We start from the raw sequence: 14,547 nt of genomic DNA, 5'->3' as shown, positions 1-14,547 counted from the left end.
AGCTATTGAATGTAATAGTCTATAGATTCTTGCTCCAGGTTGCTTTCTCATTTCTGTGATAAACATCATAACTGAAAGCAACTTGAGGAGGAAAGGTTTTATTTAACTTTTTCTCTTATATGTCCATGATCCAGGGAAGTCAGGTTAGGAATTCAAGACAGAAATCTGGAAGCAAAAACCACGAAGTAATTATGTTTACTGACTTTCTCCCCCTGGTTTCTTCAGATGAAAGCCATAATTTTTTCTCAAGTATACCTCTAGACTATGTGTTCAGCATTTTAGGTACTTCTGCATTTTTTGATATGGCATTGAGGAGATATTTTCATTTGCTGGGCTTTTTCACATTATAATTTTGTATTGTGACTTCTGTATCACGTTGGATGGATATGTGACACCTTCAGGTTTATCTTTTCCTAGTGTATAGCCATCTGCGGAGGGCTCAGTATCAAGTCCCAAAAAGAAAGAAGAAACCACTGTAATAGCTAAACTATATATAGAAGTGCACACAGAAAGGATTAAAGTCAACTATTGTGCCCCAACAGCTATGCAGCAAATACTCATAGTAGTAACGTACAGTAGATTATTAAGTTAAAACTCAGTTTGGGTAAAAGTAGAACTAATCATACCCAATGTGTGTGAAAAAGACCACATATAGTTGGGAGGTGTTTAGAGGTGGGAATTGATCTAGGAGGACATATGGGCAGTGCTGGGGTCAGATATTAATAGGATGCATTTTATGCATTGTGAAATTTCCAAATAATTAATAAAATGTTCTATTTTAAAAGTAGAAATATTAATAAGTGAATGAAGAGGACAGGAGAAGGAAATAGAGCACTGAGATCTGTGTTGGGATTTTTGTCTTAGCGCATTCACTTCTCACCCAACAGTAGACCATCTGTGAGAGGGAGGAGGCTGCTGCAACCTAAGGCATTTGTGGACCAGAAACTCAGGATTCTCAGTTTCACCAGCAGTGAACCAGAAGGTAAATAGCTTCAGATGTACGACTGATCCCCAGTCTCACACCTGGAATCATCAGTGTCCTCACAAGGTGGCAGAGATTGCTCATTCACATGCAAGTGGTGTGACCTCAGAATTTAAATATTAGTTTAGGGAGAACTTTTTAAATGTTTTTTAATGTTGTTAGGTAAAAGTCAATTTTAAATAGCATTGCTCCAAAACCCTTATAATGGAATCTGGAGTCCTTATTCAATCATATCAGGCACATCTGCGATTGATTTTTTTTTTTTTTACTTTTCTTGCAGGTTTTATTTTTATTGAGGTACAACTAATTGACAAAGGTGTTAAGTTTTCCACAGTAAATACAATTTTGGAAGAGACGAAGTTGTAAGTGTTGTCAGAAAAATGCTCCTGGAATATTTACAGATATTCCAAGGAGCCCAAACAGCAAATTTTTGAATATAATTCACTAACATTAAACAGCAAATTCTTGAATACATTTCACTAACATTTGTAACAGTGTGTGAAATCAGCTACTTTGTTACATGAAACTGCTCAGTCCCTTCCTTTCTAGACTGATTTTTTTCTTCACACATAAGTTCTTCACCAAAAGGAATCACTTGCCCTCTCTTACACTTTGAGCTACAACAAAAGACAACCTTTTTAAGACCCTTAGACATGTGCTTGAGATTGAAATCCTAGAAGCCTCAAGAAAATGAAACACTTTTTAAATCTTAGTCATCAAGTTATTTTATCAAAAGACAATGCCACAAATTGTACAAGATGCTGTAGCAAAGTACCAAATTAGGTAGGTGATAAGCAACAGTTATTCTGTTTTCTGATGGTTTTAATGTTTTTGCTTCAATTTTTTCCTTATTTGTGTATTCATATGATATTGTGTTGTTTTATAATCTAATTTATCATGCTGTTTTCTTTTTATCAGTGCTCTGTAGGCATTTTAGAGGTTTTGTTGTTGTTCTGGTAGTAAAAGAAAAATTTTGGAGCTTTCTGACTCTTTTATGTGTTACAGGGTTCTTAATTCCCCTCATTTTGTTTTTTCCATCATTAACAAATTTTCTTGAATGTTTCTCCTATCCACATCAATTTATTATTTCTCAGAGCCTGAGTGTTTCAAAGACTGCAGTTTTAAACCCTCCAGATTGTCTATTTGATATGCATTTGATATTCATTTTTTGTAACACATACTCATTATTACACATACTCATTATTTATATTAATGTAACTCACTGTGGTATGTCCATACCAACATCTAGGTTACATGAATTATATCTAACTGTTTTGTTACCCCAACCCCTTCCACCTCTCCTAGACCTTAGAAGTCATTATTCCATGATCAGATTGACTATTTAATTTTTACTTTCCACAAATGAGAAAACATACAGCTTTGAGTTGAACAGTTCTGAAGTCTTTGTCTCAAAGTGTACTGAATTATTTTGATTTTATGTTTTCTTTTTCACATTTAGGATTAATTCATGACTAATGTTTCTGAATATTAGTAATGTCAACTTTAAGTTCTTAACCATCTTCCTTCATGTGTATCTTGTAGAGTTTTTGGTGTCTTCATCTGCCACAAATATAGTGATGGGAGTGAGACATTTCAAGGGCTAGAATGTAATTCTTTATATCTTTAATTACAATTAATTTGATGTTTTAATATTTACTATTGTACCACTTTTGTAGATTTATCTTTTTCTTCATCATAGCTTATATACTACTAAGGGAAAATACTGGAATTCATGTAGATAAGTGACCAAAATTGTTTTTTGCTTACTTACTACCCAGTTCGATGACATTTTATAAGACACAGACTATATATACATGGGGGAAAGAGTAGTAACACACACATAAACACATATGGTTATAAATTCACAAGTCTATTTCTGATCTGTGTCCATAGTAGAAGTAGCTGGTGTTGGCTATCTGATTGGTTTATTCTTTAAATAATTTCTTCTTTACTAGCACAGGTTGCAAAGAAGACCCTCTGTGTTTTCCCAGAACTTCTAAATATTTCTCCTCCTGATACAGATTCACAAAAATGGATGCAAAGAACCCCAAAACTCTGTTGGATCTTGCTATACAGTGTTTGCTGAGACATGAGTCTGCAGCAATCCAAGGTCTGGAGGATATTCCAAGAGAAATTTTTATTCCATTGTTCATTGCTGCCTTCAAGGGTGGGCATAAGAATATATTGAGTGAGATGGTGAAAGTTTGGCCCTTTTACTGTCTCCATCTTGGAACATTAACTGTACGGGAGCCTCATCGTGAACTCCTGAAAGCCATGATTGAGAATCTTCCAGTATGTCCTGCAAACAGCACTGCTTCTTGGTAAGACTGTATAATAGAGACATGGTAAGACATAGGAGGTAATACTACAGCCTGATACTCTCTTAGATGGAGAAACTAGTGAATGCTGCAGGTTTATTTGTGAGACTCGGCTAAAACTTGGTAACACATTAAAGACTGATGTTTTCAATATTCCTTAGGAAATCTGTTATTGAGGATTCTATTGATGGGTTTATGTAACGGGTTTTATTTAAGAAAAGGATAGGAGCATAAAGACTGGAGGGGATTTAAAGTGTACAAAGGATCGGGGGGGGGGAGGTTGAATTTAAATGGCAAAGTCATTTTGGTAGTTAGTACAAGAAGTACCAGCTATGGATAAAAGGATTTGTTCCTATATGTCATCATTGATCCTACTGTGTTTCATTATCATTTGCTATTTCTCAGATATTCTATCTCCTCTTACCCCTACAGGAAACCTAAACTGAGGATCCTAGATTTAAGGCGAGACAGTCACTGTAGGATCACATGCCCTCAAGTCAGCATCGAATCACCTTTCTGTTTTCACTCTTGTACTTATTCTGACCACTCTATCACGAAAATAGAAGGACAGCTTCGTTTTATAGAGTTAGAGTCCACAAGCCAGTTACCTAGGCCTATAGAATTACTAGTGGATCTTTCCCTAGGTGTTTCCTTAATGGAAAAGGAATTTTCGGCTTTGCTTGTGAGGAAAACTGTGGAGAGTTTAGGGGCTTTGCACATATGCTGTCGAGATTTACAAGTTGTTAAATTGAGTGACTGCAAACGCGCCCTGAGTTTTCTTGATCTCAACTGTGTTAATAGGCTGTTATTTGATAAGGTTTCGCTGACTGATATCACCAACATCCTGTCTCAGATGAGCCACCTAAAGAGCCTTTGTCTGCTTAAAGTCCCCTTTAGATCTCTGGGTGGGAAAGTCTTTAAAAATTTCCTTAGGCATTTGCAACGTATGGAAAACCTTAAGGAACTCAAATTGTCTTCATTCTGTCTCAAAAATCATCTGGACAGCGTGCTCAGGTAAGAGTTTCGGGCAGGTTTCTGGGTTTCGTGGATAACTCTTGGGACAACATAGAAAATATTCATGGGTATTCCTAAACTCCTCAAAACCTTTTATGCTTTCCACTTTGTCACTTTGGGGAATTTCAAACTGGAGGTGGAATTACAAAAATTAAGCGGCCAACAATTTAAAGATAAGTGCAGAAATATAAAGGTGAAAAACCACTAGGCATCTAGATATGGGAAGAAAGAGGAATTGAGATTGTGGAAGACTTTTTTCTATAGCACTGATGCACATAATCATAGATGCCAATGGTTTACAATGTCAGACCACTTTACTAATTTGTAGTCACCAAGGCATAGGCCATGAAATTAGAGGATGGTATTTAGTGACTGACCAAAGGTAATTTTCAGTTGACTGCTCTTTCTGATCCCTTTCCACAAAAACATGAACTGAAATCTACAATGGATAATATTTTAAGAATCAATTGTGTTAGTTTTCCCCTTAATATTTCTTAAAATATCAATTACAATACACTTTACACATTATTAAGATTAAAAGAAATTGTATCTCAGTGTTGAAAACAAAACTTTCAGCCAAGTGTGGTGGCACATGATTTTAGTCTCAGCACGCGGGAAGCAAAGACGGGTAGATTCTCTGAGTTCAATGCCAGTATGATCTCTATAGTGAGTTCCAGGACAGCCAGGACTACATAGTAAGTTACTGCCTAAAAAAAATTTCTCAGAGTCACAAAACTATAAAGCAAAGTACAGATTAACGCATTAATAATCACTTATAGCACATGTGAAAGTAGTTTATTCTGGATATAAAGGTACAGTTTTTCTCATTCAATCCTCATTCTTCAGAAGTTTTATTGTTGTTTTCTTTCTACAGAGTTCTGCCACCTAATCTGGAATTTTTGTATCTGTCATTTTGTGATATATCGTACAGAGACTTCAGATTTCTAGCCCAGTGCCCTCAGGTTTCCCACCTAAAGATGTTGAATCTTAGTAACAGCACAATGTATTGGGATAACTTTGAGCCCTTTCAAACTCTTCTGTTAAATCTCTCTGGTACTCTTAAGCATCTAGAGATAAATCATTGCCTTATAAATGATTCTGCAATCTCTGTTCTTATCCCTGCCCTAATTCGTTGTACTCAACTCCGTATCCTGTCCTTTGCTGGTAACCCCATCACAATGCCTATGCTTGTGAATATCATGCATAGTTTAACACCCTTGATGAAGCTAAAATATGTGATTTATCCTATCCCTATGCATTGCTATGAACGACGGCATTTTCAGGGCAGATTAGATCGACAGAGGCTTGCTACTGTACAACTACACCTGAAGGCAATGTTACAGGTTGCAGGGAGGCGTGACATGAAATGGACCACTTACTCAGAGTAAATTTCACAGTCTAACACCAATTCAATCTGATATGTACTACTTAAGTACTAAATGTTATCTCCTGAATGCAACATATAAGGTTCTTATATTGAGGGAAATTACATATAGGGAAAATACATAAGTAAACTAATTCCTATACAGAATAATTTAGAAAAACTGGAGGACTTCGAGAATTCCTGTGTATCTCTTGTCTACTATGATATATTTCATTTTACTGATCACATTGTGTCCATGTAATACAGGATGATCGAGTCCTAGTTTGCTATATTTCTGCTCATCCTGTTGGTTCAATTGTTGGTACACCACACAAATCAGAACAATGACAGCCTTTTCTGCCTATATTTGAGGATATGGTGGTGGGTTCTTTTATGAGACAATGTTTTTATCCCCTAAGTTACTATAGGCTGGTTTTGGTTGCTTTGGGGAAACCATCAAGATTTAGTAGTGGACAAGGAAAGCAGGCAAGCAGAGGCTCTGATGTTTCGATATAACCTTAAGAACATAAATATAGTTGGACAATTCTTTGATGCAGACCAACTGTAAAGTTTCCACTACTTCCCATGAAGTCTTCCGTTGGGTGTCTAGCCTTTGTCACGTGAATTTTTAGGTGGGGATTTAGGATCCTTGCCATAATATTCCCTCTACTTTAGTTCTCCTATTCTACTCCCAGTTCTATCAATCCTGTACATTTCCTTAGCTGGATAAATCATTCCCTACATACATTTTGCTTCTCTTTTCCATTAGCTGTGTCCCATTTGGTATGACACATACTAGACATGTTTGAGTACTGAGTCTAACTGAATTTCTACTCCAAAATATAACACAAATATAAATTCAGTTTGCATATCCTAGAATTACTTAGAAATGGTGTATGTAAAGTCAGTAATTAAGAATTTACACTGGGCTAAGGAAATGCCTCAGTCACCCAGTTGCTTACCACACAATCACTCCTGTGCTCAGCTCCCAACCTGGCATTTGTGTAAAAAGCTGAGCATTACAGAACACACTTGTAACTCCAGTGTTGAAAATGTGGAGGAAGGAAGATCATTTGGGGTTACAAAACCAGACATTCTAGCAATTTAGTGGATTCTATGTTCAGTGAGAGATCTGCCCTCAGAAAATATGTATAGAGGAAAAAAACAGATATTGACTTTTGGCATGCATGTGTGAGCATGAGCACATACGTGTGCGTACAGGCACATAGTCAAGTGCATGAACCTTCTCCCACACATGAACACGGACACATAAAAATACCTTACTCACATTGTTAATTTCTGTAAATGCATACTGCATCTAAAGTCATGATAAAAATACAAAATTAGCATTTGTTGAAATGTCAAAACAACTGCATTTCAGTCACTGAGTAACAAAAAGAATAGATTGTAAGTAATAATTTTCACATGATTTTGTCCTACTGAAATAAATTAGTAAAAGCAATGGCTTATTTGTTTATTTTTTTTCTTTTTTAAGTGAGGTCATGTTTGTTTCAGTCTGACCACAGAAAAAAGTAATTGAATTTTGTTTTTAGTAGTGATACTGGTAAATGTATCAAACTATATATATATTTGTTGGTTTTTCCAGACAGGGTTTTTCCGTGTAGCAATGAAGCCTGTCCTGGAATTCACTCTGTAGGCCAGGCTGACCTCAAACTCAGAGAGATCCACCTGCCTCCACCTCCCAAGTTCTGGGATTAAAGGCGTGTACCACCACTGCCTGGGTTCAAATTATATTTTACAGGCAAAATGGAATAAGAAAATAGAAAGGCAGGTTATACTTGTTTTTATTAATTTTCTTCTGGTGGTAACATTCTATTTCTAAATTAATAAGAAAAAGAGTGTTAAAATATGCTGAAATTCAGGTGTCATAATTCTTTTGTGATATAACATTTCAAATTCGTACTTATTTTTCATAATGCTTGCATCATTATATAATGCACAAAATTTCAAAAACCAACTAAAATACCAGTGTATGAGCAATTTACTTTTGTTATTTACAAGTTTAAAAATGTAGAGTTTTTGACAATTTATATTAAATAAAATATTAAAATTAAGTTTACCTGTTTCTTTGAACTTTTTTTGGTTTTTGTTTGTTTGTTTGTTTTCCATGTGGCTGTCACTCTGTATTCTCTGAATAAACTGAGATCTTGTGCTCTCAGAAGAACGCATCTGACTAATGTGTTAGCAGTATCAGAATACTTGGGAAGATGAAACTGGACCAATATTGGCATAGTTTCTCTCTGTGTCTTTCCTTGGGAGCCATGTTTCTGTCAGAGACACTGCACCCTGAGGTGAAAACTAGACCCTACAATGAATAGAGAACTTGGAGTTTATTCCTGTCGTACTGATGATGTGAATGGTATTCCTGGAGACTCCCGTGCAATCTGGTGCTCTGGATACTTTGTTTTCCATAGATGTGAAAGGTAACCTAAGTGAGTGTGCTCTATTGCTTCTATAGGGCTGTGATAAAAACTTCAAAAGCAACTGAGGGAGGAAAAGGTAGATTTGACTTACATGTCCCAATTTCAGGCCATCATTGGGGGAAGTCAGAGTAGGCATTTGAACAGAAGCAGGGGCAGGGAAGATGGAGGAAAGCTGCTCAGTGTCTTTCTGCGGCTTGTTGAACAATATGTCTTATACAACCCAGGACCAGTTGCCCAGGAGGCACTTCCCACAGTGGGCTGGGCTCTATTTCATCAACCATTCATTAATCAAGAAAAATGCCCCACAGACTTGCTTACAGATCAATCTGGTGGAGGCAGATCTTCATCTATGGTCCACTTTCTCCCCGTGACTCTAGTTTCTATAAGTTGACAAACTAGCTACGGCAGTAGACCTCTCTCTTCTGGACACACATACATAGCTTCTAAACTATAACTTTTCCTTTTTTATTCCCAATACCTTTCGTTACTATCACAGCATAAAAGAATATGACCTTCAAAATACCAAATCCTTTAATTTTTTTCAGTATATTAATAGTTCAAGGTCTCTTTAAAATTTCAAAGTTTCTTAACTGTGATTTCCTACAAAATTAAAAATAAGTTCATAAAAATTCCATAATGAAACCTAATATTTGGGGGGTGATTTAAATGTATGTGTTTATATATTTAAAGCATTTTAACATTTTGTCACATTTCATATACAAAACACGTATGCATGTGTGCAGTTCAGAGACAAATTGTAGGAGTTTGTTCTGTCTTTCTGCCAGGTGGGTCCAAGGGATTGAACTCATGCTGTCAGGTGTGGCAACAGATGCCTTTACCTGCTGTTCTGTCTCCCTGGCTCCTTTAACGGGCGTTTAAGAAGTTCAGAGTACCTTCTTTTGTAAGACAGTATAGATTTATCTAGTTCCAAATTATGTGTGATAGATTAACATACTTTGTTTGTATTTTAATTCGTTATAAATCATGTTTTGTAAACCTAACAGCAAAGTTTTTACTCCCCTCAGCCTTAATTTCCAGAATTACCATTTGAAAGAGCTGAAACTTAAATATTCCACCAGGAGGCCTTAAGTGAACATTTCTGTACGTACACTTTAGTTAGAGCCAGCTGAGATAAAGGCTTTGAATAATGGATTTTTCGAGAGACATAAAAATTTAAAAAGGGGACTGGAGAGATGGGTCAGCGGTTAAGAGCACTGGCTGCTCTCCCAGAGGACCTGGGTTTGATTCCAGCACCCACACAGTGGGCACAACAACCACCTGTATTTCTAGTTCCAGAGGATCTGACACTGTCTTCAGGCCCCTTTGGGCACTGTACACACATGGTACACAAACATCCACGCAGGAAAACCACTAATACTGATAGAATAAAAAATGGAAAGATTAAAAGTACAGACAATAACCCCCAAAATCCAAAACCAACATTTTGAATTAGATTTATTCGAAATAATTTAGAATGATGTGGGATTTGAAATAATAAATTAATAAGATATTGTAGTTTTAGCTGTATTTGTGAATTCTGTTTAGGTTACCTAGAGACAAATCTTGGTCCATCTTGGTGAGTTAAGAAAAAGTTGATGTAATATGATACACACTTTAGGTATGTATTTCTGGTTCACCAACACTTCCACGTGAGTCTCACAGATGCAGCTGTACTTAAAGTGAAATTCTGGTACCTGTGCATGTAGGTAAGACTTGATGGCACAACTGCACATTAAGGTCAGACGTTTCCCCCACCTCCAATTCCAGATGTCTCTCCATGTTTCACTTGTCCTAGATGAATTTCTCTCATGTTCCTGCACATGGCTGTGATCTGCACTCTGAAATCACTGCTGTTTGCCAGCCCTATAGCTTGACACACCTGACCTAGAAGAGAGGCCCTGCCCCATGCAGGGAAGCCTCGACTCTATAGTCTCAAAAGCTCAGTTGCTTACACCTCGCATGTACTCCTTCCATTCCCAATCACATCTCTCTGTCCAAGGAAAATCCCATCCCAAACTGAGAGGCCCACAAATGTCAATATCTAGTGTGTTGGGGTCCCTGGGTAAGGGTCTCATGCAAATCAGGACACGGGATGCCGAGTACGAACAACTGCATAACAAGCTTTAGTTTGTATGTTTTTTATACAAACTAAAAGGCATTACCTCAACTCTGGACCCCCCCCCCATTACTCATGTACTTGATGATGAGAAACTCTTATCTTACCTTGCAAGAAACAATGTCACATTAAATAACTAATTAAAAAGGAAAGAAGTACACAGAAACAAGACAAAAAGTATACAGAAGCAAAGCACTTGTTTATACATCTGGTAGAGTGTGAAGAACTGAGCTCAAAGGCCACTACCTTATCCAGGGTACAGATTCTGACAGAACGTTTGGGAAATGGGCAAAGAATGTATGCTTTCATGTATGCTTGGTTAGCCAAGCAACCGTTTCCCAACTTCATCCCATCTGTCCCAAGAAGAGCCTGCACTCTAAGCCAGTTGTGTCTCCACACACAAAGCTCAGAATCATAGAACAGTATCCCGCTGCAATGGCCCCAATGGAGGAGTGTCTATGTGTTAATTTTATTAATAAAAAAATCTGCCTTGGCCCTTTAATAGGACAGAAAATTAGGTAGGCGGAGTAGACAGAAAAGAATGCTGGGTAGCAGGCAGTGGGGAGACGCTTCAGGCAGTCGCCATAGTGAGTCGCCATGCTTCTCTCCAAGATGGATGCAGGTTAAGATCTTTCCTGATAAGCCACACCTCGTGGTGCTATATAAATTACTAAATATGGGTTAAAGCAAGATATGAGAATCAACCAGTAGGAAGCTACAGATAACGGGCCAGGCAGTATTTAAATGAATACAGTTTCCGTGTAATTATTTTGGGTAAAGCTAGCCGGGTGGCGGGACACAGCCCCACTGCTCCTTCTACAGATTGGCACCCAACGTGATGGACTAAATCCACTTAAAGACCTGAAAAAGCTTTAAATAAAGGAGAGAGAGAGTTTAACACAGCTTTTTGCTGTTTGCTAGGACTTGTCATAGAGAGATTTCCTGTTTCGGCAATAGTGGCAGAGAAAAAGCTGAGTCATTTTTAAACGCGGCTTTCTGGGGCTGTGCTGCCAGTGCAAACTCTTCCTTTAAAGCATTTCAATGGCTTTTATAGGACTGGATGTTTGTGTGCCCACTCGGGATCGGAAAGAAAGTACTCTGAGACCATGCCAATGGCTCACTGCTCCCTGCCTGCACCTGGGCATATGGTGGAATCAGGCTTAGGAGAGGGGGAGAACATGGCGGATTTCTGCCGCCATACAGAGAGATGTTTTCAGACTGCGCAGTGCTCTGCACGTCAAATTTGGCTGTAACTTGGATGAAAAGAGTTTCTGTGCTGCATGCTCAGTCTCAGAATTAAACTGCTGAGTGCAGCTCCAATGTGGACTGCTGTGTACCTGGAACTGTGTGCGGCTCAGGGGCACCAAATGACTGAGGCAGGAGCAGCTCTGGCTCTGCTCCGCCATGCTGAACTGTGCTGACCTCAGGCAGAGACTATCAGAATTACCATAATAACAGAGCAGTTAAGGTTTAGACTGGGCAGGACACTGGCGGTACCGTATTACCTCTACATGGCGTGACTTAAGTTTTTAAGAAGTGCTTAGCATTTTAAGAAGTGCTCCTGGATAGTAAAAAAATTACAGATTCACAATAGGACAGATTCAGACATAAAGGACTTTTAAATGAGTCACAATGTTGGACAAATGTACATAGGCTTGAGAGAGAAGAAAAAATATAGAAAATAAAGTTAATGCCTTAAAAAAGGGTAAATTCTTTAAAGAGACAGAGTGCAGATAGTTGTAGATTAAAAGAAGTAAAGTGATAGAGTAAAAATAAGCCACGTAAAAATGGAAAATTCACAGAGAGTCTGGATTATGTATTTTGTTGTGTTTTCTTTGATATTTTTGACTGTAAAGGAGCTAAATACAGCTAAATATTTAAATGAATACGGTTTCCGTGTAATTATTTTGGGTAAAGCTAGCCGGGTTGCGGGACACAGCCCCGCCACTCCTTCTACATGGCTCCTTCCCCATTGCAAAGATGTCCCTTACCTTCAAATAATTACGGTATAAAATCTCCTCTGATTTTTATCTAAGCTTTTTAATTTGACATTTCCAGTAATATTTATTAAAGAGTATATCACAGTGCCCTGCGATTTCCCTTTTAACATGTGCACAGCTCCTGGTTCTTTCACCCAGCTCTTTGTTTCAATACCCATTGTTCATACGCTGGCATCATTCCTCCATCCTTCAGTGATTTCTAGTTAAATTGTTTTCCAAATAGTCTCCAAAATTAAAATGCTCAGAGGAGCTGCCTTGGTAGATAAGAATACTTGCTGCTCCAAACAGATGATCTGGATTTGGTTCTCAGCACCAATGTAGGTTGGTTCACAAATTCCTATAACTCCAGAGTTAGGTAATCTGACACCCTGTTCACAGAGTTGTGTGAAATTGAACTTGCATGTTCAAATGTACATAGACATACACATATATGCACGAACAAAATTTTTTTAAATTATAAATTGGTTGGTCTATTAGCCTAGGCTTTTTATTAATTATTGCATGTTAAATTAATCCATAATTCTTGTCTGTGTTAGCCATGTGGACTGGCACCTTTTTTATTAAATTATATAATTTTACAAATTTTCACCTCCTCCCCTCCTCCCATTTTCTTCCCCTCCCTCCAACGCCCTTCCCCCTCCCTCTCCAGTCCAAGGAGCAGTCAGGGTTCACTGCCCCGTGGGAAGTTCAAGTTCCTACCCCATCCATCCAGGTCTAGGAAGGTGAGGATCCAAACAGACTAGGTTCCCACAAAGCCAGTACATACAGTAGAATCAAAACCCAGTGCCATTGTCCTTGGCTTCTCAGTCAGCCCTCCTTGTCAGCCACATTCAGAGAGTCTGGTTTGATCACATGCTTCATCAGTCCCAGTCTAGTTGGCCTTGGTGAGCTCTGATTAGATCTGTCCCATTGTCTCGGTGAATGGACTCACCCATCACGGTCCTGACTTCCTTGCTCATGTTCTCCCTCCTTCTGCTCCTCATTTGGACCTTGGGAGCTCAGTCTAGTGCTCCAACGTGCGTCTCTGTCTCTATCTCCATCCAACGTCAGATGAAGGTTCTATGGTGGTATACAAGATAATCATCAGTGTGGCTATAGTAAAGGGCCAGTTCAGGGTCCCTTTCCTCAGCTGCTCAAGGAGCAGGCAAGATGTCCAAGGGGACATCTCCTTGGAGACCTGGGAACCCCTCTAGAGTCCAATCTCTTGCCTACCTTCGAATGGCTCCCTTAATTATGATATATACTTCCCTGATTCCATATCTAAACTTCCTCCATCGCAACTGTCCCATTCCCCCAAGCTCTCCCCCTCCTCCCCTTCTCACTTCTCTCTCCTCATCTCCCCTTACCTCCATCTTACCCCCAACGAACAAAATTAAGTTACCAAGAAAAAAAAGTGAAAATATTTTCTTACAATCATGTAAAGGGTGAATATTTGTGGAGAATTTTTTTACTTTATTCCTATTTTTATACTAGTATAAAGCTACATTAGCTGACTTTCAGAAATCTTAAATTTTTCCCTCTGTTTGTCAAAGCTTATATAGTGTCACGTTTTAACTCAGCTCATACAGGAGAATCCAGCAAACAATATCAAATACAAATGATATAACTTTGCCAAACTGAATTCTGAAGTGGCCCTGTTTTCCAAAAGAACAGAAGGTTCCATTCACCCTGAGCTACGCATACAAGGAAGGCCCTCTGTTTGACCTCGGTAGGGTAGGTCATCTTGAAGTGCAGAAGCTGCCGTGCTTTCTCCAGCTTTTCTCTCCATGGACACAGCTCTCAGCTCACGAGAACTTACACACTACGTTATAGAAGGAGGTTTTGACTGTACAATTGCCAACAGTGTGTCATCAGATCTTGGATTTGAATGTGCCATGGTTTTTGTCTTTGATACCTCCACATTTCTTGCTTTCTCCCTTTGTTGTTTTTGACATTTTAATTAGTATTAGTACATGGATATAATGTGTTTGGAGCCAGTATATCTCCAATTTCCTCCCCTCTATTCCTGTCGTGGCAGTGTGTGCCTGGATCACCAGCACTGACACACACAGAGATAGGTGGATCCTGGGACTCGCTTACCAGGCCTTCCTGCAAAAATGGAGAGCTGCAGACTCAGGAAGAGACCCTGTCTCCAAAAATAAGGTGAAAAGTGATCAGAGAAGACATCCCAGTGTCAACCTCTAGCCTCCACACAAGATACACACACACACACACACACACACACACACACACACACACACACGGAAATCTAAAAAGAAAGTAGTCCCCTGACACTTACTTGCCTTTGGTTCCCAGAGCGAGACAAGCAGG

General features: G+C 38.6%; 1 protein-coding gene across 1 annotated transcript; it reads left to right on the top strand.

The window, feature by feature from the left end:
• Positions 1–3,013: 3,013 nt before the first annotated feature.
• Positions 3,014–5,702, top strand: LOC119805577 (melanoma antigen preferentially expressed in tumors-like). The gene is made up of 3 exons (XM_038317537.1): positions 3,014–3,303; positions 3,733–4,314; positions 5,189–5,702. Exons 1-3 carry the CDS (start codon positions 3,014–3,016, stop codon positions 5,700–5,702), a joined length of 1,386 nt encoding a protein of 461 aa, XP_038173465.1.
• The last annotated feature ends 8,845 nt before the right edge of the window (positions 5,703–14,547 follow it).

The sequence above is a fragment of the Arvicola amphibius genome, chromosome X (genome assembly GCF_903992535.2).
Source record: "Arvicola amphibius chromosome X, mArvAmp1.2, whole genome shotgun sequence".
NCBI lineage: Eukaryota > Metazoa > Chordata > Mammalia > Rodentia > Cricetidae > Arvicola > Arvicola amphibius.
The sequence above is the reverse complement of the archived record's forward strand: the minus strand, read 5'-3'. Positions and strand labels throughout refer to the sequence as shown.